At 33.2% G+C, this 27,937-nt stretch overlaps 2 protein-coding genes across 7 annotated transcripts in view; both read right to left on the reverse strand.

The window, feature by feature from the left end:
* LOC105210784 (cGMP-dependent protein kinase, isozyme 2 forms cD4/T1/T3A/T3B) overlaps positions 1–27,937 on the reverse strand; it is a 133,420-nt gene that overhangs the window by 102,607 nt on the left and 2,876 nt on the right. For 4 of the 6 annotated variants that reach the window (XM_054226865.1, XM_054226864.1, XM_054226862.1 and 1 more), the window contains exon 2: positions 25,094–25,796. The gene's annotated coding sequence lies outside the window, so the exon portion shown is untranslated. Of the gene's footprint in view, positions 1–2,818; positions 5,106–25,093; positions 25,797–27,937 lie in introns of those variants that run through there. The other 2 variants (XM_029039389.2, XM_054226866.1) reach the window with 2 other exon arrangements.
* Positions 23,069–23,686, reverse strand: LOC105210786 (vitelline membrane protein Vm26Aa). The gene has a single exon (XM_011181929.3). The coding sequence runs from the start codon at positions 23,601–23,603 to the stop codon at positions 23,220–23,222; it is 384 nt and encodes a 127-aa protein (XP_011180231.1). The 5' UTR covers positions 23,604–23,686; the 3' UTR covers positions 23,069–23,219.

Here is a 27,937-nt window from a genome sequence, read left to right on the forward strand (position 1 = left end):
TTATTTGCTTTTTTAATATTATTTTTTCAAGCAAATAGTCAAGCATTTGCGCGTGATCGATGGTTATGCAGCACGTATACATAGCCGCCCTCCTCCTTCCTCCATTGTTGTTTGCACTGCTTAATTTAGTCATTATTTGTGTCTAAAAAAATTATTTCACTTATATTTACGTGTCTATTCCGGGGCAGTTACGCTTTTTAAGTATATTTAAAAATAGTTAAAATAATGTGAATAAAAATTTGGCAGTTTCTCAGTTATTTAGTCGGTAACTGTGTTGACAGCGCAACACGTTTGATCAGTTAAGCCGCTAAGGCGCGATAGCGTCGTCAAAGTCGAAATAAAATAAGAGTCTTAAAATGTATGTGTGTTGTGTTGGGAGTGTTTTGAGAGGCGTGCAGCGTGTACCCAGCTAGTCAAGGGGTGTGCTGCACGAAGGGAATAACAACTCATTGCTTTCTTGGGTATTTGTGGCATTTGTGGTCACATGACTGCACGGCGATGACAATAAAAAGTTCATTATAAAATGTATTTACAATACAAATATTGCGAATAAAAGCGCAATAACAGCAACTACAAAACGATATAGAAATATAAAAAATCTTAACAAAGAAATAATGATCAATAAAAAAGATATGCATATTTTTGCAGAAAATAACGAAGCACTTAAAATTTTTGCAAATCATTAAAGCCTGGAAGTAAATATTAGTTTTGTAAACAATATTTTTACAGGGTGTCTTCTGAGCACGTTTAAAGAATTTGAAAGGATAAGGTTAATAATAAACCTTAACTGCCTACTTTAAAGGATTATCATCAAGATCAGTTCCTTATAAGAGAACGCTTTAGCAAAACGACATATTTTTTGTCTTGAAAGCTTTACAATTTCATTTTTCTCATTCACTCTATAATTCTAAACTAAAGACGAAAAACTCCAACAAGAACCCCAATGAGTTCCGGGTATCAAATTTACAACCTTACCCTACTACACAAATCATCGTCGTCATATTCAACAAACCAAAAAATCACAAATGATTGCAAGTTCTTGTTAGAATGAAGAAATCTCTGCCGCCTAGAATTTTTCTGACAGTATAATAAGGATATACGGAGCAATGAGGAATCTGATGAATTGGGGAATATGTATCTATGAATACGGGGTGTGTTTTCGTATCGTTTTTTTAAACAATTACACCAATTATAGAAGAATTGCAGAAAGAAGTAGTCTCGCTCACTTCCCCGAATGCAGAGGAAAACACCGTGTGGTGGTGGTTACAGATGAATTAGTCCACATTAAGTGTGTCGCCTTTAAATTAGTCCCCATTCAAAATTATTCACTTATGCCAGCGCATCTTCCAAACGTCGAAAAACTTCTTCAACTCGATTTTTTTATTTGTGAAAATAGGAAAAAGTCTCACCGAGCCATGTCTGGCGAATGTGGAGCCTCGTTACAGAATTCACAAACAAGCTACGAAGTGTGAGTATTTAACAAAAGAAAATCACCAAGTTCATAAAAACACCTCTAACCTTTATCGTACTTCAGGGGCATAATAAAATATAAACAACAAAATTTTGACAATTGTACTCTCCAAACCCGCGGAATTGTAAAATTCCCGTTATTTTTTTAACCATCTCGTACAAGAGGGAGAAAAGGTGTTTAGAAATGTCAGAAGAGAACTGGTATCAGAATATGTTTTGATATACCAAGAACCATACAAATCTAAAATTTTACAAAAGGCTGACTGGAATGTTGTGGAAAAGGTTATGAAAGACTTCGGGAAGATTTCAATTTGTTTTGGAATATATCTTAAGATATTGTCTAGCTATTAGTATAAAACAAAACAGATCTCTAAAGACTTTACTGATGCTACAATAATAAATATTACAGTCTTTAGTACTACATTGAAAGAGATCCGATTATTTTTTTTTCGGATTCTTGGAGCATTTGAACAAATTCCTTCCAGAAGATTTTACAGGGTTCCTTAACGCTTAAGATTAAATAAAAATTGGTTGTAATTGGTCGAGTGGTTGTTGGGGTATGGGATTTGTCCAAAAATGATTGTGTCTAATATAAATAAGAAACAATTTGAGAAATTTCGCTGAGAATTTAACATGGGATTGCATTTTTTAAATGCTCCCAAGGTTCATTCGTCAAAATACACAAATTGTATTGAACTAAGAATATTCTCACAACATTTTGAAATAATTTGAGTAATTTTTTAAGTAACAGAATAACCTGAAAAGCTTCGGTCTGAACTTTTTGCTTTACAGTGGTTTTGATTCAAGCCTTCCATCGATCGGTAATCACACAATTTGTGGTATTTCATAAAGTATTCGATTTTGATTAAAGAAAATATTTATTTTAAATTCGATTATACATATTATATGGGAAACTAGTTTTAAAATATATTAATAATTTAATAACTGCACATAAAAGTTTATTTTAATTCTAGATCAAATTATTGCACTGATTTAACAAGTTTGACAGAAGATGATGTTGTTAATTTTTATTGTTGCTATGGCATAATTCTTTAAATAATTTATATAAATTCGTATGAAAGCAAGACCGCACCATAACAACAATAATTGGATTTCGTATACAAAAAACTATTAATTTGGGGATTCACTGTATTTTTGATGTAAACACGCACTTTTCAAGGTTTTTTTTTATAGAATTTTAAATATTTTTTGTGGTTTTTATACAATTTTACATTTTTTATATTGAAAAAAAAGAAATATTTTTATTTTAAATATATTTTTTTCAAAAATTTATTTTTTCCATACTATTTATTTTTTTTTTCAAAATTTTTCATAAAAAACTGTTTACCTTTTCCTTGTGGAGCCCCTTTTTGTCACGCCCGCCTATTTAGTTGGTTTGTTTACGCTTTTGTTTGTTGCTTTTATTGTATTTTTAAGTGCTCTATGCCCGCTATTGCTGCGTTTAAGCGCCTTGCATGGGCAAACTAGGAAACACTACACAACTATTTAGTGGGTTTATAAATAATTTTGCACTTTTTTTAGTTTTAGTTTAAACTTTTGTATTTGTTTGCATTTGCACTTGTTTCTTTCTTTCGCGACAATTAACGGTTTAGGCGTGTAACTAAATATATACGATTAGCACTTCCTAAAACAAACTGTGTACAGCAGAAAACCAATTGGCAATGCGGCTTGGAGTTAAGTTTCCATTAAAAAAATAAATTTTTACTTTTTGCAAAAAAACTTGACAGACACTTTGGGTTTTCGAAAATTCGATTTTTTTTCTTATTTCAAAATTCAGCAAATCACTTGAAAGCCAATAAGTAAAACACAGTCATGCTCATTATGTACATTAGAAGCGCGTAAATGACAAATAACTACATAAGTACTACGTAAGTACGTAAGCAAATAATTAAGTAAAATTGATTGTTGTCTCTTGAAACAACTTAAATAAATAAATATATATTTTTTTTGTTGTATTTGGCGCTCGTGACCGTAAACGTTGCGACGGCGCGTTATGAAAATCAAAATAAATATTTTTTTGTGGCTCGAATGTGTGTATACGAGTATTTGCAAAACCGATACGCGCTTGAAGAGTGCTGGAAGCGAACTGTTCGCACCAGCGCTGGAGATGGTGACAGAGAGCCATATAGTGATAGGCGCAAGAACATTGCCAGCGCCAGCGTCTCACAGCCGCACATGGTAGTAGCTAATAGTTCGTCGTTGCGCTGTGAAAGTTAACGAAAGCAGGGAGCCAAACGCGTTCGTGTGTTCGTAACAAACGCGAGTCATATTAGTCGCTTCAATTACTCCACATTGCTGCGTTTGCTCAATTTTCGCGTGCCGCGCTCTCTCTTTACTGGGCTATTTACGCTCATTAAGCATTGTATCTCTTCCCCAAAGTATCCAGCTTTAGCACGAGCGCTACTTGGCAAAGCTTGCTTTCGACTTTCATGCTGTCTCACTACTTTCGACTTCCTTCCTGTGTTGCAGCATGTCTGAGCAGGGTTGCATTATGCGCTTATTTTCAAGTGCAAAGCATTTTTTGCTTTTTAATTATCGATTTTTAATCAGAGCACTTGCAGATTAGTTAATGTTTTACATGCATGACATTTGTAATTACCTTAGACACTCAGTGATAACGGTATTATCGCCATAAAACATTGTACATTTGTACATTGATGGTTCTTATCTGAAGGAGAGTTGTAGTTATTTATACCGCGTTTTTTTGCAAGTGTCTTTTTAGATAAGATTTCGTCAAGTAATGGCTCAAATACTTATTGGAAGTAATGATAGGAAAATCAGTACGCTGTAATTTTTATCTCTTTTACTCTTACATATTTAAACAAAAAATCATATTTATAGATTAACTAGTCATGCTTCTCGACTAAAAATATATTATAATTTCAAAACTTAAAAAGAAGTCGAGAGATTTAGAGAGAGAGTGGAGGTATAAAGAGATAAAGAGATAGAACTGGAATTATAAATTGCTTTTTTTTCGAACTTTATGGATCTAGTACATCATATATAATATATTTTATATCTTAACCTCAAAAATATTAACTGAAACTTCTTCAGTACCCTCGACAATAAATATATTTCGAATTATTCCTGAGTTTATTCAGGATTTATTAGAGTATAACTACACTTTTCTAGCACTTTGGTCGAAGTTTTCTTCTTATTTGTAATGTATTATCCAACAAATGGAGGATTTAGTAATCCTTAAATCATCTCCACATAGCTAAGGTATTCTCTGATACTTTTTTTCATAATCCCAAGGGAGGAAGTCATATTCTCAACTCTTTCGCAATTATTTACCTCATTCAAACATTGAGGGATTCACTCCTTGGGCTTAACGAAGGCATTAGTTTGGTTCCATTTCCACCTCTCAATATCTATGAAGTGGGTTTATAGTTCCAGTGAAAACATATGCTATCTAAATAGTCTGAAAACTAAGAACTCGGAAGGGTACTAACTCACAAACTATTCACGCTTCACATTATAAAGAAAATCTGCCTCTCTAATACTTATTTTTATATTATAACTCCAGCAGAACTGCAGCATAACTTCTTAGCAAGATAAGGAAAAATCGAACCAAATAAAATTTTATTGTAGAAATTCTGAAAATACAAACATAAACAATGAATAAAAAAATCATCTGGCAACTCTCGTACTACTGTACGCCCTATAGGTATTCACATTTAAAAAACAAAAAAGTCTATATTTCTGTTGCATTTTTAATGAGCGTCTGCGGAATGCATTCAATCGTGCTTGCAAATATACAAACAAAATTATTAAAGCACAGTCATACATATATATTTATATACACACATGTCTTTCCACCTGAAATACCTTATAACAAAGCGTTAAATGCCACCAAGTGGGCACAACAACAAGCTCGAAAAGCTAACGAACAGTAGAAATCACAACAACGAAGCAAAAAGCTTATTCAGCCAAAGTTGTCAATTAAAAAGCTTTTTACATATTTCAACGATCGCAAAGTTTTGTTTCTGTTTATGTATATGAGTTGGTAAAGCGCTCTCTTTATTCAGCAATTTCTATACATGTATGTATGTATGAAAGCTTTTTGATTGCACTGTGAAGCAATATGGGAATTCGTGGATTTTTATATAAAAATGCGAAAAAAAAAAACAAAATAAAAATTATAAATTACCAAAAAAATTAAAAAAGTAATAATAAAAATATACATATATTTTTTTTAAGGAAATATTAAACCTTCCGGAGCAAATATTTTTTAACATGGAATTTTTTTGGATTTTTTTACCAAAGAAAATAAACCATTTTGAGTTATGTGGATAATACTTCCGGGGAGTCATAACAATCTTGAAGCATTGAATGAAGGGCTAACAGTAATATAAGCAACAAATATTTAGGTAGTCTGTAAATTGAACGATTTTAAGTTAGCTTATCTTAAATCGTTGAGTACAGTTCATTTCCATTAAATTTATTGACAAAACGAGAGCCATATCGCCTAAAGGTATGCTACGGTTTTACACTTAATAACTATATTCGCCAACAAATTATTTGTCAAACTGGCAGGAATAATGACTTCGTGCTACAATGGAGTTTGTTTTACTTTTGCCTGGATTAGGGAAGCTTATTCCACTAAGGAAAACAAATTTCCCATGGAATGCCTTCAAATCAAGAAGTTTTTCTGTGACTCTAAACCATATTAGATCTTTCTGGACAGCTTATTCTACTATGAAAGCAAATTTCCAAAGGGATGAGGTTAAAATCGAAAGATTTCTGTGACTCTAAACCAGATTAGATATTTCTGAAAATCTATAGATGCCTTCGGATGACCTTAAAAATTATTAGATGATAACGAAAAGCGGATTATTTTATATTTTAAGCTTCACTTGACCATAATCGAACTCAGATTACAACAGATGAGACTTAAACATGAAACACTATCATCATTGGTTCGATAAAACTACAAAAACTTTAAGTATGAAGCGCCCAAACCCCAGTGATATCATTTACTCTCTTCTAAACATACAAAATACCAGAAATATACATAAAAAACAAAAATTACTGATAACCAAGATACCAACAATTATTTGCCTACAAGTAAGCCCTCACAAATTTGTCAAGCAATTTTTTGCATTATTTCTTTTTATATAAATCCCAACATTTCAGCTTGGCTGCCTTTGAATTTTTGCCGAGCTCGCATGACAACTTTTTACACTTTTAATTTCGCCATTTCATGTTATGTTTTGTTATGCATTTGCTTTTTTCGCTCAAAACATGTTTTCTCTTATCATCTTGCTGCTTTATCGCTTTATTCGCTCGTACAGTTGAAGTGATAAGCTCCCAAAATAGAAACAACATTTACTCACAGCTGTTTCTTGGTAAATATTTGACTGAAAACAATGAACGGTGTACGAAAAAAGTCAACGAGAGATACATTTTAGAGAGATAGAAATAAAATGTATTTAAATCTTCCTGGTAGTTGTTGTTGTTGTGTTTGCTGTTTTGGCACACGATAAAGTGTAGACATTTCGGAATCAAGCGATGTTGAATGTTTGTATGTGTGTACTCTGCACCAGTATACACTTGAGTGCATTAAAATGGCAACGTTGTGTGGTTGGTTGAGGAGTACAGCGAGTCGTTATATAATTTTTTTTTTTCAATTGAACCATAACGTACATATTGAGTGTATTTATTAGGTTTGTAGAAATATACAAATTTATATTTATAAGAAATTGTAAAATATTTTAAGAATATTAGTAGTATAATTTTATATTTATGATTGAATTCTTCAGAACGACTTTTTGGTAACAGAATTTGAATGTAAATACAGTTTAACTAATTTTAAAAGTCTACAACATAGTGCGGATTCATCGACCGTCTATTATGAAACGAGATAATGTTGAAAGAAACCAGAAAAACCCTAATTTGACCAGAAAATATGTTATATGAAGCTAAACTATACGTTGCATCTCAGCCACAGTTAGATTACAAGTCTCTAAAGGTAATATATAAAAATTGATGCAAGTAATTTAAAGTAATAAAATTATACCGAAGTGTTCCAGGAGCAAAATACATTGTCTTGAATTGTGGTTTGAAGTCACAGAACGAGAACCTTTGTTGATTTCAAACTAAAATCGAGATATATAAAAGTTTCTTCTTCCAAACTCTATAAGAAACCTTGAAAATGTACCAAGAATCATCAATTGAAGTTTTAGAGTTATTAATTTTAAAATACTATTAATAGAAGGACCTTAGAAGAGAAGATTCCGACACTCAAATTGCAAAAAATACTGCTCTTAATATTTTCAAAATTCTGCAATACAAACGAGATATTATGACTCGCAGGTTATTCATTTTGGTTCCACCAACATTGAAGACTATTGAATACTGACTATCAAATAAGCTCAGTTTATAATATATATTTATCATTAGGACGTCAGCTAAGAAGTCGAATACTCCTTAATGAGAAATCCCTCTTCTAACAAATATTTAAGTAACTAATTGATCATATGTTCATCTCTCAAAAAATCTCAAAGGACCTTCGTGATAGAGAGTTCCGAGTTCCGGAAGGTAATTTGTATTAAATTTGACTTCTATTGCCAATTCAAGAGATCGATTTATGAGAAACTTCGTGTATGAAAGTTCGACTGTACCTGCATATTTCATCAGTTAATAAAAATTATCTTTGCGTGCTGCTACTTTTACGCACACCACTGTAGGTATATATACATATAACCCAACCGGTGTTGTGCCAACGTATTTTAGTCGCACGCTTGGCTGCCAGTTAATGGCCAAGATTACCGCGTAATTGCGAGGCAGCATTCAAATTCAAACACCAACTATTCAGTCACTCGGACAGTCCGTCAATCAGACCAGTCAACCGAGCGTGTAATATGTGGCCAAATCACTCAATAATTTTTCAATTGTGCATGTGAAATGTTATTAAATTGGAATGTGTACATTTATTGGCATAGAAATGCTGCTAGATTTTTCAAATACTGTCATTTGTGCGAGGTGACAGCTTCCGCGCGGGCGCACAAATACAAACATACATACATAAATGACAACAAACACTTTCAACACATAGCCACCACAGCACTCAACTGTCAGTCACAACACACAACACTTGACATATGTGTGGCCGCTGAGCATAGTATATACTGGCTACTGACAGCGCACCGTACCGCCGTTGACCGGCTTTTGTTTGATCACCGATCGCATTGCTTTTGTGTTATTAATTCAACTGCTTGGCGGCTGCTGACAGCGCGCCTGCCACCCCACCCGATCTTGCAATTCTCATTTGCATTTCTATAAAATGCCGCACACACTCCGCTCTCCCGCCTCTCTCATATATGCACTTCTCATTTGTGTTATTTTTGCCTTATCGCAGCGGCATTTTTCATTGTTGCATGCAAATTAAATGAAAATTTTCCGTGTCTTTTATTTTATTGATTTGTTGTTTTATGTATGACAATCTGTTATGCAGTCGCATCGCAATGTCTGAACTGTATTGTAACAACAACAACAGCAACAAATATGAAAAATATAAATGCATTGGTGGAGAGAATGAGCAAAAATTAATAAATCAAAAAAATGTGTCGTCGGTGTCTGATAACGCGCTCGGCTGTTATTGAGTAATATTTTCATGGTTTCTACTAATCATTCGCGAGCCAATAAACACACAAACCAACGCTATATGTGTTTATTACACAGTGGATGCTAAAAGTAGTAGAACAGCAGACATATTGAAATTTGTAATAAGAATGATTTGTTTCAAAATTCTATGAATTTTTTTTGGTAATTATAATGAAATAAATTTTAAGGAGGAAAAAATGTCTAAGCAGCTAAAGAGGTTTAGAAATTAATATAAATATGAGTTATCTTGAAAATTTCGACAATTTTTTCAATACTTTTCGACGTTTATTATTTAGAAAATGATATAATCGTTGCTGTCGTTAATTTTAAAGATGGAAGAAGGCTATTAGAGAGAAATGTACTTAATTTTAAATATGATTTTATTTACATTAAAATTTGCCATCAATCTAAATCAGAACGACTAGTTTTTGAAGTAATTCTATATTAACGCCATCTACCGGATTTTTGATATTTGAGCAGCGGTAATTCTACAAAATAACCGTATGAGGTAGTAAGTGTTCTATTCAGAGACACCAAATAATCAATTCGATTACTGTACTACAAAATATGATTATTTTTTATTAAATAAAGGAAGGAAGAGGTGTGCAAAATGGTTAACATAAACAAAAATTTTGCGTGACGTCTTCTACTTTTAAAGGAAATGTTGAATTACTCTTGAAAAAGAAACAGATTGAAGAAATATTGACTTAAACAATATTAATAATGTTGAAATATCAAAAGTGTTGCCTACATTTTGGCGCGCCGGCGAAAGTTTGAAATAGCGAGAAAATTACTAAGAAAATATCAAGTTCAATAAAATTTAGAATGTCCAAGGCGTCAGATTCAACACAAGGAAGACTAGTTCGTTAAGGGGCTATACCAGTGAAAGTACTAATAAGGATATTTTCACCTATATTTTAAGATTTTTTTTACTGTCTTCGGAGGTGTCAAAGAAGTTCCCCAACTGCAGAAAAGATTCCGACCGAATTAGTAGTTGAAATTACAAAAAATTAAAAAGGTTATTAAGCTTGAATAAATTTCCTATACAATGCCCTAACATCTTTGAAAAATATCAAAAATTGACAAAATGGCGTAGTTCTGAAAAAAATTTTCGTTTTCTATTCAAGATACGACCTTACCGTTTTCACAGGATATAAACTATCGAATAAGCAAAAATTACAAAAATTGATTTTTTAAAGAAATAACCTCAATAACTTATCCTACAAATGCTTATAAGGAAGTAAGTGTAAGTCACTATTCATCAAATTATAGCCAACAATTAAAAATAATGGTAAAAATTACCCATTTGAACATGATAAGCCTACGATTTTTAAAAGAAAAGTATGTGACAGAAGAATAAATTTAACTTTAATTTTATTGATTTTACCAACAAAGCAAGAGTAATTTTGAAGACCTGAATTAAGATATTCCAATCTTATTTATTCGTATATAAGCATAATAAAAAATTAAATTGGAAATTTTAAAATTCCTGTTATTTTTTGAATACACTTGTATTGATTTATAAATACAATACTATATATATATATTTTTAATACTAATAACAGTAATACAAAACGAATGCATACCTAGAAGAACTAAAATTACACAGCCAAACGTAAATATATTGAAAAAAATTAATATTGTTCATTCATGAAATGAGTTAATTTTTAATATTTTTCTAAAGAAATGCCTAGAAACTTATTTTTGAATTACTCAAAATTCGAATTATTTTAATATAAAAAAGTATAATTTGCAAATATTTAAATTGAAACTACCTTTTCTAAAGAAAAATCAAACAAGGATAAGTTTCGTACGACTAATTTTATAAAACACTGTAAATATACGAGTACAACGTTGTCGAATACCGGCTAAATGTTATGAGCACTCTACGCCATGCCTGTGCTCTATCTCAATATGGATTAAGTTATATGGCATAGTGGCATTGTTATTATTGTTATTAAATAAAAACAAAAAATATATATTGAAGAGCGGAAAATTTTTTAAAAACATTGACTATGGAAACTTACATGTGAACATATAATATTTATTTGTTTATTTACGATAAATATGTTTGCGCTACACTTTAGTTTATATATAAAATATGTAGATATGTATGTGTATGACGAAGCTTTTGATGCCCAAAAATTAATTCGCCGACTAATTAAATGTGAGCACAAACATATAATACATACACCACAAACAAACAGTCGTCACTAAATCGATGTAGATATGTAACGAATGTTTATATGTTTTTATGTATGTTTGTATATATATGTGGATGGGGTGTATTTTTGTAGTGTTGTATTTACAAGCTAACCGCTAGAAAAACAATGCAAATTTATCTCGGTCATTAGTTGGCTGAGGGTCGCTGAAGAATGCGCGCCCAAGGTTGTTTTGGAGTTAAATTGAAGTGTGCCTGGGCAGGTCAGTGACTGTCTGTGCGGCGTGGAGATAACTTTTGTCAATACAGACATACTTATGCTTATGATGAGGGTGTTTTATGCTATAAATATTTGTATAGTACATATGAGTCTGGAGATCATTGACCAGAGTTGCCAAATATGAACTGAGTGCTAATAAATACAACGAATTGAGGTATATATTATATTGGATCGATTGTTTAGGACCAAATCTTGGTTTCGAGTTCGATTAGTTAATTAATCTTTGATCAAACTAGCAAATCTCATCCTTCAGATGATCTGTCGAAATCGATCGGATCGGATTTAAATGTGAAATACCTAACAACTTAAGAATCACTAACAAAATATTTTAGAATAAGAAATATTAATGCGTATCTTTCGAAGAAGTGAAAAAAGTAGTGATCGTGGCAATTTCGATTAAACGAGACTAGAGAATTTCAACTCTCTCTCACTTTAAAATGTTTTAAGTGCATCACTTCAATGAGTCACCCCTACTAAAATGATTAAAGTCGAAAAAAGTTCATAAAAAATCATAAAAGGAACATCACTCAGCTGTCAATCTTAATACGAATTAGACTATGCGATCGATATCTGATTACTGCACTGCGCAATTATTTTCTCTCTCTCTCATCGCAAATCCTCACTATACTTTCAAAGAATTCAACTGTCATGAGATGATCAGATAAATAAATTCAAAATCATGCCAGTGATTTCCTATGAAACTCATGCAAAATTTCGAATTTATTTCGTTACAAAAGCTAAATTTTCAAAGAATTTTTATAACATGTAAATTGTACAATGTATATTTAAGTAATTTGTGTCTACATGAAATCACCTTCATGCATGACGTGTGGCACTAAATTAGTTCCGGGAATCTGTCTTTTTATATTTGATTTGATGAACTATACCAATTGATGTGTCACGAAATCATGCAATTCGTTTGAATTTGAAGGCGAATTTGTTTCGACAGAGAAATGTTTGTGAAAGTTTATAAATACAACAGCGTTTCATAGGTGTTTTGAGAGAAATAGTGAAACATTTTTGCTTGAATTTGAGGTGATACTACTGTTCCAGATAATCTGGGGGGCTAGAAACTGGCTTATAAAGGTCATAAATTCTATTTAATGTTCACGAGAATATGTAAAATTTGACTCAAGTGTATTGTGGTACTTTCACGAGTTCAAGCTATCTAAGATTTCAATAGCACCGTTAGCAGGCATATATATGGCATATATATTAGATGATAAAGTTAGTAAAACCGAAAGGTCTTTACTACGATGTTTTCTCGAAAAATTTCAAACATCGGTAAATTTTAAGATACCTCAATTGTAGGGTTCTTTATAAGTTAGCATGTCTGAATTCGCACAAAGTTTTGATCGAGTTGTAAGATTTATCTCCGACCAAGATTCTTCGTTTAATAAAGCTTCCAGAGTTACTCGACATAGAGAGTGATAGCTCAGTAATGCGCTGAAGCCCAAAGTATCTTTCAAATCTGGTTTGAAGTTGCTCTTTGAAGGACTGTATTACAATTGTGATCGGGGTAATTAGGTAATAGTAATAGGTAATAGTCCTTAAGGTATGTTATGTTAACTATCTCCCTGGAAATATAAAAGACTAGAGTTTTGAATTACTTATATGGACCCTAATAATATGGGTCCCTAATACTAATTATCTTTCTGGAAATATGAAAGACTAGGGTTTTGAGTCACGTATAGTCCTTAGGGTCTCTATTATTAATTATTTATAAACCTTAGGGTCTCTATTATTAACTAACTATCTGGAAATAAGAAAAGCTGGGGTTTTGAATTACTTATAAACCTTAGGGTCTCTAATACTAACTATCTTCCTGGAAATATGAAAGACTAGAGTTTTGCATTACTTATAGCCTTTAAGGTCAGTAATGTTAACTATCCTCTTGGAAATATGAAAGACTAAGGTTTTGAAACACGTATAGTCCTTAGGTTCTCTAATATTAACTATCTTCCTGAAAATATGAAAAACTAGAATTTTGAAGAAATGTACGGTTTATAAATGTACAAGTAAAGAAAATTGTTAAGACTGAGGGTCTGACCATTATTTAACAGATCTGGAGCGTTCTTTTGCCACTCGCTTAAGAATAATAAACTATTTACACTACATGCTAATTACTAATCCACTATAGGCTTGAAAACAGCACTACATGATCTCATCCACCACCGAACAATATGTCCAACTCAATGACAAAAAGATCAAAAATAGATTAATATTTGTTAAAAAATTCTTTTGTTTCAAACAATGTGAAGAATTTGAAGTAATTTTAATAGCAAATAGTAACAACAACAAACTACAAAAGAACATGCGATCACTTGACAACAGCTGACATCAGCTTGTTGCGCCAACTTTTATTACAGAGTTAAGTTTACAGCTGCGCATTTGCTGCTAATAAAAGAAATGCAATTATTGACTTGAGCTGTAAACAATGGCGGTAAGCGCATAAATAAAGAGCTTAAAAATGCAATATATGAATGATTTTCTAGAAATGTCATCATATTCTGAGTTAACAATAGTGTAAAAATACAGATGTAAGCCAACATGGCGTCACTGCAAATACCATACGAATGCCGCATTTAACGCGTCCGCAGTCATTAGTCGGTTTGTCATCAGTTGGTATTACCACCCGCGCCATTTGGCGTAAACAAACATTTGCAAAATTTATGGCTTATGGATCGCTCGGTCATGTAATCACGTAAGGCGGATTTTGATGCAAACGTAAATATTGTTGGTGTTTTCAATAAAGATCTACATTGTTGTGCGATAAGATGTTCCAACCGGTAAACAACAACACACATATACTCGTACAATTGCATTTGATATTTTATATATACATTTTCATATCAACTGTTTTCATATACTTTTATTTGCATTGCATTTACGGCGAGCGTTACAAACGCAATTGGTTGTAAATTGCCGCTTTTATGACGGTATTATAGTATTTTAATCAGAAATTCTGTTTACAAACTATATTCACACACACATATACAAGCATACATGCAGGCGTGAAGGCGTATAGGCATTGCCGTTAGAAAATCACGTACACGATCGATGGTTTTGTGGCCATTTGTCAGCGCGTGTGCGCTTAAGTGTGTGCGCGTGTGTTTGTTTGTTTGTGTAATTGGACAAATTGCGTTGTAAATGCCAATGCGGTAGCGAATTGTGTGACACTGTGCGACAGCGGACAAGTGATCGTGTTGGCGTTGAGATCTCATTTTCTAGATCATTAATCAATTTTGTGTTTGTGATTTGCGATGAAAATCTCAGATTTTTTATAATATCTATTTGATCTTAATACAAAGGGAAGATGGTTTAACTAACATTGAAAGCATTTGCGATCTTATGTAGTACTAACGATCGACGATCTAACATTGACCTGGTGAATCAAATACTACGTTCTATTGACATGATAAAGGAACTAAGGGAAAGCCAGCGACATTTAGAAGCTATACTATTTTATCTACACCTCTGAATATTTAGCAAAATATCATCCCTAAAAACCAAATTTTAGGAAAATAGTGGTTTACTCCTCAACATAGTATCCTTTAAGCTTAATCCAGCGAGGTTTCAACTTCTTAAACCTGTCTAAAAAATAAGTATTGGTTTACAAAGCAGCCCTTCGTGGAGATGATAACATCCTCATTCGACTCAGATTACTGCCCAAGTGTCTGAAACACCTTGTGCTACACATTTGTGTTTTTTGTTTTGCGAACTGAGACCACTTTTTGGCAATTCGGTGTCATATCGGCCCAAGTCAAACTCTGAGATCGTTTATCCCTTCTCCAATTATACGATGTAGATCGAGCCTTGTGCATCCCAGAAAACGTTGGCAAACATCTTTTTGGCCGATAAGAAAATCTTCGGAGTGAGACCCACGGTTTTGTCATTTTTGTTGTTGTTGTAGCAGAAAAAAAGTATTGCTCAAAAAGTTTGAGGAATGCGGCCGATTACACAATCCTTAGCCGGATAAAAATTCGAGTCCGCTCGGGTTACGTAGACCCATCTGTCGTGGGAACAATGGAAGATCGACTGTTTATTGATGCCTGAATTCATGTTTCGTCCACATATGTAGAAACTACTGCCAAGTAACTCACGTGGCCAATCGGAGGTCTCGACTAAATCTAGTCCTTTGAAACTTATTGGTATGGAAAAAGAAGATCGTGGAACTTCGTCACATTATCCTCTGCCGGATGACTAATCCTTTATAACACAGTGAATTGAAATTAAGGAAACACTACAACCTGGCCTCTGAAATTAAGAACTTACTATAGAACCTGTCTGAACCCATAATATAGCTTCTCTGCTGATATTTGTAGAACTTCAAATACTTCAAGGCATCCGGAAACCTCATAAAATATTTCAATTAATTTCACTATTTGTTGCACAGTGTAATCAGCAAAGAGTTGAGGCGTTGAGTATTAAATTGCATTTGCAAATGCGAATACCATGAAGGCGCCGCTTAAGAACACCTAAATCTACATTATATGTATGTATAGGGGAATATTTACAATATTATTTCGTAAATTCATAAGAGTGGACGACTAAGAGCTTTGGGCGCTTAAATAAAAATAGTTTTGCATTATTTGTATTAACAAAATTCACATAAATTTTCAAACTAATTCTCACTTAAATTTTTGAATGCCAAGTTATTTACACTTGACAACTTTGCGAATACAACTAAATATATTTAGTAAATATTTATAATGGCCATTAGCACATGTCAAGTGACAATAGCCATTATAAGAGAAACTACGAGCATTTCACACCACCGGCAAATTAATGGCGAAATGTAAATAAAAGTAATTTGAACTGATCTACGGAGGTTGAGCGGTGATGCTAATGTGGATGTACAGCCTACTTGTTGAACCCAGTGAGCGATAATAAACCAGTTGTTATTTAGATACCCAAAACTTTCGAGAGTAGCGAATCGAACAAGCAACTGGTATAAATGAAATAAACTGGTATAATTAAACTTTTGAGGCTTTTTGGTAAGGAAAAAATATTGGAAACATTTTTTTGTATTTTCAGACCGCAAAACTGGTATAAATCAAATAAACTCGTATAATGAAACTAATTAGACTTGTTGGTAAGTAACATATATCGAGGATTATTGTTAGTTTTCTCAGACCGCAGACGGTAGACGTTTAATTTTGAGAAAGGAGCGCTACAGTAAAGGTTTTGGTTCTAAGGCCGCAGAGGTCTCGATTGTTGTTGATACTAGCAACTCAATAGGAAAGAGTACTTCGGGAGTCAATTGATTTGTTTAGATATTATAATAGGAGTTTCTATTGTGGGCGGGCTCAATAGGTAGATTTTGGGAGGGACTACTTCCGGAGTCGATCGATCTATTTAAAGGTTTTAATAAGAATTTCTAGTGTAGGCTAGCTTAAAGGCTAGAGATCGGTCCGCGGAAGTAGATGATGTTGCAAATGTCACGATATTAATTATAAAGAGGACTTCGAAATGTGGTCTGTGTCAACACTGAGCAAACAGTTCGACTACATATGACCTGGTTTTGGACGCACAAATACTTGAAGTACAGTGATAGAACCTTCAGCCTTTCTTCATAAAAGATTTATGCAGTACAATCAATGCCACAACTATTTTTATTATATTATGGGTACCCATTAATTGTGGCTGTCACTTTTTATTAATGTAAATCGCCCATAGTTTGAGAGGGTCTCGTGAATCATGTCACTCTGACAAGCGTACAACTTGAGCGCGTAAATTACCTCGTTAGCACCACGGTTAGGTGAATACGCTGCGTATGCGATGGCATATCGCCAATTTATTAACACGATTATCAAAATGATATGAGCAAACAAATAGGGCCAAATGACGAGTTTAGTACTTCAAGCAAATACACAAGTACGCAAATAGCACACTCTCGCTCCTCTAGCACCCCACCGTACCACTAATGAAGCCTTAATTGTCTGTCATTTGAAGGTAATTTTCGAAAAATTGCAACTCTCCGCAGCTAGCAACTGCAACGATAAAATGTTTGACTGCGCGTGTGTATGTTTATTTGTTTTTGTTTGTTTGAAAAAAAAAGGTCTAAATTTTTTAGTCAACTCATTGATGCTAAAAATACACACATTGCAAGGATGATATGCACATTTGTGCTCACATCTATATACATTTGTATGCCTGTGAGTACGCGAAAATATTTGCGAACTTGCTCGATGCCGGCTTGAGTAAGCGAAGAGCGCGCTAAAACACCGGGCAATAAATCGCACAGCAAACGCGAAGAAGAAGGAAAAAATTTAAAGAAAAAATAAAAAAATAATCGCATTATTACACACAAACAATTGTTAAGTGGTGAAATAGCAGTCCAATGAAATGAGAACGATAAGAGAATTTTGGTAATGGATTTATGGTAGCAGATTTTTTATGTTTTTCAAAGACTCGCATTTACCCAATCATTGAAGAACTCTTCAATAAATTATTATTTTAAGGATTTCGAAAGTCTTGATAAAAAGTTGAGATCAGTCTCCGAAGAAACCGCCATACAGACCTGGCTGGTTCGAAAGTTTGTCCCGTCTTTCAAAAGCTTATCTACTACTCTACTACCTGATTATTTTTTTTTAATTTTTAATTTTTCATAAATTTATTCATTCCATTCTATTTTCCCACTGGTTACTCACAGAAGGAACTCATACAAAAAATTGATTCCATTCCGTAAAGAACAATACACAGTGGATTATTATTACCATAAAATAGTATTTTAAAAACAGAACATGAAGTTTAAGGTCAAAAGTTAGATTGGACTTCGAGAATATGCCGAAGATCACTTCAACTATACTTGAGAATAATAAGAACATTGTAAGACTTAAAGCAAAATAATGTATGGAGCAAAATGGTTATCAAAGACCAAAGTTAAGAGAGTGATGTTATAAAAGAAACCCTCAAGAATTATATTCAATTGAACAGAGTCCCGATCTGAGAGGTTAAAAGTCTGATATTGAGCTTAGCGGTAAAAAACGTTTCATATCAACAGATCTTTCCCCCTCAGACCTCCAATTACTCACAGAGGGACTCAAAACGTTTTAAAAATAATAATGAAGCGACTTGAAAAACGAAACTTTAAGGACATTTTTTATAAAATTTTAGGCCCTTTTAAGTTTTAACTCGCAGTTTAGTAATTTAGAAGTTTACAATTTAATTTTTTTGAAGACATTTAATTTTAACATGTTTTATCTCTCTTTCTTGTATTAGGATTGCCTCTTCGTACTATTATATCATCACTTAATTATATTCGCCTTTGGAACATCACTGATTTTATTGAGACTGAAGATCTCGGCATAAAGATCTGTAAGAATTGCGGAGAAGCTCCCGGGAGGTTCAAAATTATAAGAGTAATAGCCGCACAGTACCTGGATACGATAGTACTCGAATTCGAGGAAAAACTAAGATCTAGAAACTACAATACATTATTTGTTCCAAAGGATGGCTACAAACCAAAATGGAATGAGCGACATTTCAGTTCGAGGGTCTCCAAAAAAAAAAAATACAAAATATATAACCCGATTTCACCATCTCCAAACCACGGTACTTTCGTGATTCGTTTCGCGTCTATACAACTTGATTCGACTGGTAGAATGCAATGTGACGATTGGCAACAACAACAAAAAACAACACATTATATACTTGCAATCTGAACGAAGATAAATATAACTACAAGCATATAAGGTAAAAATAGCAGAAAAAATAACTTTGATATGTCTACCTATTATATATCTATATAGTATATATGTAGTTAGGTAGAAATAAACACAAGAGCAAACAATAATGTACACAAACAGACACACAAACTCATGCGTTCAATCATATACGATCGTACGACAGCTAAAATAGCACACTTTATCGTAAACGAACAAACGAACTTCATTGCTGCTCCAGAGCGGAGCTAGGTGGGCGTTGGTATGAAGTAATGCAAGCAAGCAAGCACAAGCTGTTCAGTTCAGTTCAGGTTCCAAAAATAGCCTAGCAGCAAGTGGTTGATTGTTAAGAATAAATGAAAATAAATGGAAACCCATGCAAACGGAATGCTGGCCAGCGTCGGTTAGGCGACAACGATCGGCGCAATACCCTACAAATATGCTAATTGAGTGGAGTTGGTAGATGAGCAAGGCAGTCAGTCAGACAGCCGGCTAGTGAGACAGCAAAGCATACAAAGCGAATGAGATAAATGCCCGTATATACATCGATTGTACTATTATCTATATATATGTATATATAGTAAAGGAAGTATGGTTTAGATTGCATTAAAATGAATGAAAAGAATGTGAAGCGTGTTTAAATTTAGCTCTCAGTAGCTTAATGACACAAACTAGCAGGAATTCAATTAGAATTTCACTTAATGCGGGTCACTGCAGACTTAGTGAGCTTCTATCTATATATTTAGTTGTATATAATGAGCGTTTTTTTTGTTGTTTCTATAGCGCTATTGTGTTGGTATTAAAGAAGTAGTCTTCAATGAGTCTAACAAATAAAATTAATTTATATATTTTTTTTTAGAAAAAGAGGCGAATGAAGCTTAAATTGACTGCAAAGACTAATATTAGACAAATGGAAATACAAATTCTACTCCGAATGTCTGTCAAAGACCCGGTGCAAGTATAAATATCAATTTGATGTCAGTCTGAGGGTGGGGTCTAATCCTAGTCAACATTACCCTTTTTATATTTGTGGTATTTCTTTTTTATTTTGAACAATATTCTTTTTATAATTTAATAGAGGTGGAGACCCTTTTCCGAAATAAATTCAATATCAGGCCTTGGAAATCACTTATACGTATAATTTAGAGCCCGGGACTTGCAGTTCTCCATTTCATAGGGTTTATAAAGACTTATTTAAAGCAGATGGCAACCTTGTTTATGATATATGTATTTTGCTTAAATGCCTTTCTTCAATCATATATTTTAATTAAATAGGTCTGGCAATCCATTAGAAGTTAAATAGAACCCTGACAATAATGTTTTATAAAAGTCCCGAGGTATTAGAACCCGGATCATTGAGAGAGAGGTCCTTGAACCGATATATTATTTGCTGAATCGATCAAGATTGCTTCTAATACTGCCGTGCTATTTGGTTATCATTACCATTTTGCTCTTAGCACCACTATGCGCTCACCTTTATATTGTTCTAAGAATCTTATTCCTTGATAATAGAATCATTTGAAGCTCCATTTCTTCAGAACTATTACTATAAATTTTAGCTGTTTCACTCTGAATATATTTTTACAGTTATTAGATTTCTGCTGCGATATGTTCTTTGTCTAAGGTCACCAAGTGAGCGTGGAATGATATCACAATGGTACTCGAAGATAAGTGTATTACGAGTATACGAAGATTTGAGTGGATTAATATCCACAAGTTTTTGTTTGGAAACGATAAGACTTGAAGAAAGAACGTGCTGAAGATGTCGTATGTTTGAAACTTTACTGGAGGTTATGGTAATAAAATTATTCTGCAAAGATGTTAACTACTCATTAGCTATATTTTCGGTTCACCAGCCTCAAATATATTTAATTTCTATTCTTTATATATAGCTTGATCAGTCGGCTAATGGAATTTTCAATAATCGGTGACTACGTTAAGAGGCTAGTAATAAAGTGGCATATTTGTCAACTCTGATAGAGTGAATGATAGTTTCAAGTACCGTATTCAAACAGTAATTTATTTAAATTTTCTTATTAAATCATGAAGCGTTTCGACATTAAGTTTGACATTAAAATTAACCGATCAAACTGAAATATAATGCCTATTTTATAGTGAAAATATATTGTCACGTTTTGTTTATAAAATTATCCGAAATAATGAAATATAACAACAAAAATAATCACTTTTATAAAAGCCTAGCATACAACGCACCTATCTCAAAATAAACAGCTTTCTTTATTTTCATCCAGACCTCCGTTCACCCATGCTATGCCAAATATTATTAATTGCTATATTTTTCATTTTACCACATTTCCCTCGCGCTTTTTTTCCGCGTCTCTTTTTTTAGTTCATTGATTTCTTAAATGCCATGATCTAGCACCGTATTAAATTGTCAAGTAAGCAATTATTTACACTTTTTTCATAATTCTTAACGCTACTTAGCTGTCACTTTTTGTTGTCGTATATATTTTTTCATGACAAATTAAACATTTACGGTTACACGTATGCAGTGCTACAACGTGCATTACTTATCGTTAGCAATTTTCATTTTTAATTAGTACGTACTTAAGTCATTTGATTTTTTATTTGCTGTCAGCAGAAGTTATAAATTAAAAGTAAATACACTTTATTTTTTATTATATGTATATGTATATCCCTCGTTGTTTTTGCAATAATAGGTATAAATTTCATTGACAAAACGTAACGGGTATGCAATATTTGTAATAAAAAAAAAATGAATTATTAGGCAGATATTACTGCCATAAGTGAATGTTATGAGATCGATCAGTCACTTATTTCGATTTTTGTGGACTAATTTCCTCGAAATCGAGAAAACTGTGTTTCGAGATTGACATTTTGATATTAGTTCCGAAAATTCTGATTTTCACTTCGAATTAGAACTTAAAACGTTTCATTTACTGATCCTTGTCCTATTCTAACCTCCTACTTTACCTCATTGAGGGTAATTTCAAAACATTGGGTTTGTTCTGATATGTGCCCAGAGCCTTTTGATAAAAAAAATAATATTTTGGACAATTATTATTATAATAAAACACCCCCAAGCTACTTCTGAGGTCTTCCGCTCAATCTTCTGAGGTCTTCAAATGCTCGAAAATTATTCATATAAAACACAGAGCTTTATTACTGATTAACCAATATGATATTCATTCTGGAAATAGAGGAGTTGCGCGCTATCATCGATTCGGCTATAACCGGCTAAACGGTTTCCACGCCAATCACATACATACATATTCATTCTGATTGAACGATTGTAGATAATCTATTGAGTTTGAATGGTTTCGATTAATATTTGTAAGATTCAACTTCAAAATATGAATTTGGATTCGAGATATAGTGAGAAGACAAAAGTTGACCGAATCAATGCAATTCAAAACTACAAAAGGTCTCGATACAGCTAAAAATAGTTGTCGAAACGAAGTAACGAATCTAAAAATTACAAAAGAGTTAGTCCAGGCCAATTATCTTTTTCCATAAGAAACATAATTAACTGTTAAAATCGTAGAATAGTCAGGAACCAAATATTCTGCTTCAGGTTTTTTTAAATAAATAGAAACAAGAGATCTATAAAGCAACCAGAGAACTCCCTCACACTTTCTACTAATAATATGTTCTCCAGGACCTTATTATTTAAGATCTGAAGAAGACGTTTTATAAATATATTTTCCAGGAAAGTTAGATATACTTGTGGACCTGTTATGGATTACCTTCCAAACCCGTTTAACTCAGAATAATATCGAAATGTTAAGAAAACGAAGCTACTCTTTATAAAAGAGGACCAACTCACTGCCAGAACACACACTAAAACCTCAAATCAACACCAAACAATGATAAACCAGAACATTTACATTAAAAAATCATGTTTTTTTTATTAATTTTTCGACTATTTCAAATGACTTATAAATACAACTAAATGACTAAAACTCCACTTGTACTCCTTCCAATTCGATTTATCGCAAGTCCATGGCCAATTCAAGATTCACACAGCGCCTCCTCAATATTGATAGTACTGATTGGGATTGTAGCCCACACCAGTGTAGCCAGCTGGCAGAGGAGCCACGTAAGTTGGGATGGGTGCTGAGTAGGCACCGGCTGAGCCGTATGATGGAGCAGCAGCTGGAGCGGCACAAGCGACTGGCGCCAAATTAGGTTGGCAGCTGAACAGGTAGTTCTTTGGGCAGGGAGGTGCTGGAATGCTGGGTGCGGCAGCGGCACCACCACCATAAGCGGACTTACGGAAACGGCTCAATTCGTAGGCACCTTGCACGCCTTGTTCGGCTTCGGCATCCTGTACACCAGCAACGGCACTACCAGATGGACCAGCCAATGCAACGCCGAAGACGGCAGCGAAGAGAGCAATGCAAACGAAGGATTTCATTGTGAAGGTTTTGAGTTGTGTTGGATACTTGAATGTAAGAACTTGAACTATGAAGCTACCGAAGTGAACTGATGATTGATTGCTGTTTCGTTGGGTCTTATATACCCCGAAAATTAAATGCAGTGCAGACTATAACTTCTTCAAGTGTTATGGTACGCGATAATTTTGTTTTGCGGGCGTATTTTACTTTTTCTTTTCTTTTTGCTAGTGTTAGCCAAAATCCAAGAAGTTTGCATAATTTTTTGTTGTAAAACACTTTGCTGCATTTCATTTTGCCGCGTTGTAAACTTTTTGGAGTGAATATGAGTTCGAAACGAAGGTTCATCCGGTTCACATAAAAAACTGATTCCGCAATTTTTTATGCACTGAGTGCATTCACATTTGTAAGAGGGTTTTCTTTTGCTTTTTTGTCTAGGTAACAATATTATGGTGTCAATGCCTTGACATTTACTTGGCATAATTATTTTTTTGTTGGCTACCGAATCGAGCAATTTTTTATGCCTTTTACGTTAATTAATGAATGAATATGCGTTTTTCTTGACAATGTTGCAGAACGATGGTGGGGACGATGTACCGATGTAATATTTACATATGTATTTTGGAAATAAGTTAAGACGGTAAGGACTCTTTGTGTCTGTCCTATAGATTAACGATAGGACCAGATGTCATATTACAATGGAATTGGAAAGTTATATAAGAACCTTTAGGAGAAAAATATGCAGAGGAGATCACAGTCAAGCGCGATAAATCGAAATATATATATAGGATATACGGAGATCAAGCTTGATAAATTAGAAATTTAACGAGAACCTTTATAAGCCAAACTCGGAGGAAGTACTCGATTTGCAAAGGGACTTAATTTGTTGGTAGTTAGAAGAATATCAAACAGGGTAAGGTTGATAATGCTATTTAGCCTCTTATTTGTACTGTTAATCTAATGGTTATTCCAACCATATATAGTTCTAAGACAGATGTAACAGGAATGTGATCTGAGAGTGGTTCCGAGGAAGGAGTCTCTTTGAAAGGATTTATTTATGAAAGGATCTTTAGGAAAAAATATGCACAAGGGAACCTAGATGGGTACAAATATTACAATTATAAACGAATGCGTCCATTTACGAAGTTTCAAGAGCTGAGAGTAAATAATTTACCCGTCGGATCTTACAAATATATGTACATATATCTATTGAAATCTGAAAAAACTTAATAACTGCTGATCGAAATACAGCGGAGAGAATAAAATAGGTGAGGTAGGGGTTTCGAGTTCCAGATTGTCATAGGTATTTTAATACAAATGGGCCATTTGAGGAATTTTGATAATGTCTTGATCACATATCAAGCCAATCTAACCAAGTAGACATTAATTCTACCCTCAAAATTGTATAACTTACGACTAAATATATGCTATTACTATATATAACCTAGAAAATATTTAATAAATGAATATTTGTATAAATTACGTCAATCATTAGAGAGAGAGCACTACTCACATTTTGCACGCAATTGAAATTCCACAGGTCACACAGCAGGAGAATTCAAAACCAGGAGTGTTGTTGTTGTTGAGTGGTGAATAAACACAGTCGGTCACACCGAGTTGAAAGTGAATGCGTTGTGGGTAATTTAAAGAACACACACACTAAATCACGATTTTTTTTCGATTCTTATTTTTTTTAAATTTGCTTTGCAGTAGACACAAAGCGATTATTGTAAAGTGAGTAAGTAGATCCGCAAGTTACCGGAATGAATCACTTTTTATTTAGCACGAGATCACTGCGAGATCACTACAACTTGCAACACACACGAAAATATATTTGTAGGTATGTATAGAGACACTTTGATTTGAATTTATATTTGATTTTGATTTTTTGCTATTGTTGTTGTTTTTCAGCTCTTTATGTAGATTTAGTATTTTTTCAACCAAAGTGGTTCACTGTCTAATTTATTGCCTTTCTTTTTATGGTAATTTTTCACAGATGCGACAGCAAGCTGCCGAAAGTGAAAGCGCTCATTAATTTTTGAGCGCGCAAGAGACGGTCAAAGCTGCCGGGGGGGTGGTGTTGGTGGTGTCACACATGTGCGGGAGGTCACTTCAGCGAAGAAAAAAAAAACAAAATAAAAACACACACAAAAAGCAACAAAAGTTTATGCGCTTGTTGTAATTTTTCAATTTTTATCAAGCATGCTGTCGACGTGCTGCCAAAAGATAAAAAGTTGCTGAATTAAAAATAAAACAAAAACAAAAGAAAAAAACATAAAGAAATAAAAAAAATACAAAAACAAAAACAAAAGAATGCTGCTGTGCAAGAAGCAGAGCGAAAAACATGTGATTGTGTCAGCCGGTGCACGTTGCCGCATGGTTGTTGTAGATGCAAGCAACAACAAATGAAATGCATACAAACAACAACGACAACGACAAGTGCAACAATTGTTGTACTTGACATGCAGTGAAGACGAACGACCGGCGAGCGCGCTGTCAACGTCAGGCGTTCGGTCGCTGAGTCAGTTGGGGCGGCGGTCGAGTGGTTCAGCACACAGCGTGGGTGAATGCACCGCAGCTGCAGCGGCGACTGTTTTAATATTTGTGTAAGTATGTAGAGAGGGTGCGCTTTGCCTGCATAACAGTTACAAAACCGCCGGCCGCAACGAAAACAAAAGTCAGAAGTCAGCGCAGCCGGTGCTGCAACAACAACAACAACAGGAAATGCAAAATTAGAAGAATGCACAGCAGCGTTTTTTATTACTTCGTTATTTATACATTTTAGTTTAATAATAATTTGCCCGCCCGCTTGTTTTTGTTTGTATTTTTTGTAAATAAATATGTACATTTTTTAAACACACAATTTGTTGCTACTGTTGTTTTTGCTTTATGCACTTGTCTTTCATTATTTTTTGCCACGTCTGCGCCTTTCTACACACACACAGATATGCATGTGCATATTTGGACGTTTATTCGTCTGTGCATGGAAATAACTGCTGAGCCGCGCCTCATTAAGCTACGCCGCTACCGCCGCCGCCTTCTTAATGATTTGCTTTATACTTTATTTATTCTTTCACATTTTATACTTTATTTTATTATTATGTTGTTTTTATTGTATTTATTTTGTGTTTCACTTTGTCGCCGCTTTTCGCTACGATCAACAGCCAGCGCGCTCACGCCACTCAATGAATAACAAGATCGGCTAGTGACAGTGGCGTCAGCGGCGCAGTCGAGGGGGGGCATAAGTTGACTTCATTTGCGTTGTCGCTTTGCTGTTTTGCTATTTTTAAGCGTTTTTATTGCATGGATTTTTATTTATATAAGTCTTGTTTAAAATGTATTGTTCTTGTTATTGCCACATCGTTGTTGCTAATCTTGTATTGTAGCTGAAGATGGTGCTAATGTTTTTTGTGCTCAACAAACATATGTTTGTATAGTTATGTTGCTGTTGGAGCTGCTGCTTTGAATTTTGATTTGATAATTTAATTCACAGCGACAGACGTCAGTATGTACACAATCACACACACACACACACACGCTACAAACAAATGTAGTATGTACTTATGGATTTACAAAAGGAATTCTCAAGCGTGTGCGCAATGGTTTTGGGGGGCATTGAATCTTATTTACACACTGTGAAGTCGGCCGAAAGACAATGGCTGTTGTAAGCATCGTATATGGTCATGCATGCGTAATTAATAATTATTATTTAATTAAATTATATTGTAGAAATCTGAATTTATTAAAGGTAATAAGTTAATGTACAGAAAAATAAAAACAAAAAATATAAAAAATAAAATAAAAAAATAATAAAAATTATGGAAAAATAAAAAAAATATATAAAAAATAAAAAAAAATATAAGAAATATAAAAAAAATAAATATAAAAAAATAAAAAAAAAAATTAATTAAAATTAAAATAAAAAAATAAAAAAAAAATTAAAATTAAATTAATTAAAATTAAAATTAAAAAATAGAAATTACTAGTAAATAAATATAACTTTTTACACTCAAGAATTAATTTAATAATTTATTTATATAAAAAATAATAATTTAAATAAAAAATAATATATTAAAAATATACATATATTTTTTATATTAATCTTTTTAAATATTTATCTATCAATTAATAATAAATATTAAAATTATGAGCTCATAAAAAACTAAGCTATTTAAGTGAATATTATTTAAAATAATGTGTTTACCCAAAAATTGGTTAAAAATTTTCAAAAAAAATTGTTTTTTTTTCAATATTAAATAAAAATGAAGAAGTTTAACGGAGGCCTTTCATACAAAAAAAAATATGTTTTACTAAAAATGTTACTGTAACTGCTTGTAAGAAATTTAAAAAAAAATTT

The sequence above is a fragment of the Zeugodacus cucurbitae genome, chromosome 3 (genome assembly GCF_028554725.1).
Source record: "Zeugodacus cucurbitae isolate PBARC_wt_2022May chromosome 3, idZeuCucr1.2, whole genome shotgun sequence".
Classification (NCBI taxonomy): domain Eukaryota; kingdom Metazoa; phylum Arthropoda; class Insecta; order Diptera; family Tephritidae; genus Zeugodacus; species Zeugodacus cucurbitae.

Bases quoted from the DNA above. Each gene is read 5' to 3' on its own strand.
- LOC105210786 (XM_011181929.3), bottom strand. From the start codon at position 23,603: ATGAAATCCTTCGTTTGCATTGCTCTCTTCGCTGCCGTCTTCGGCGTT.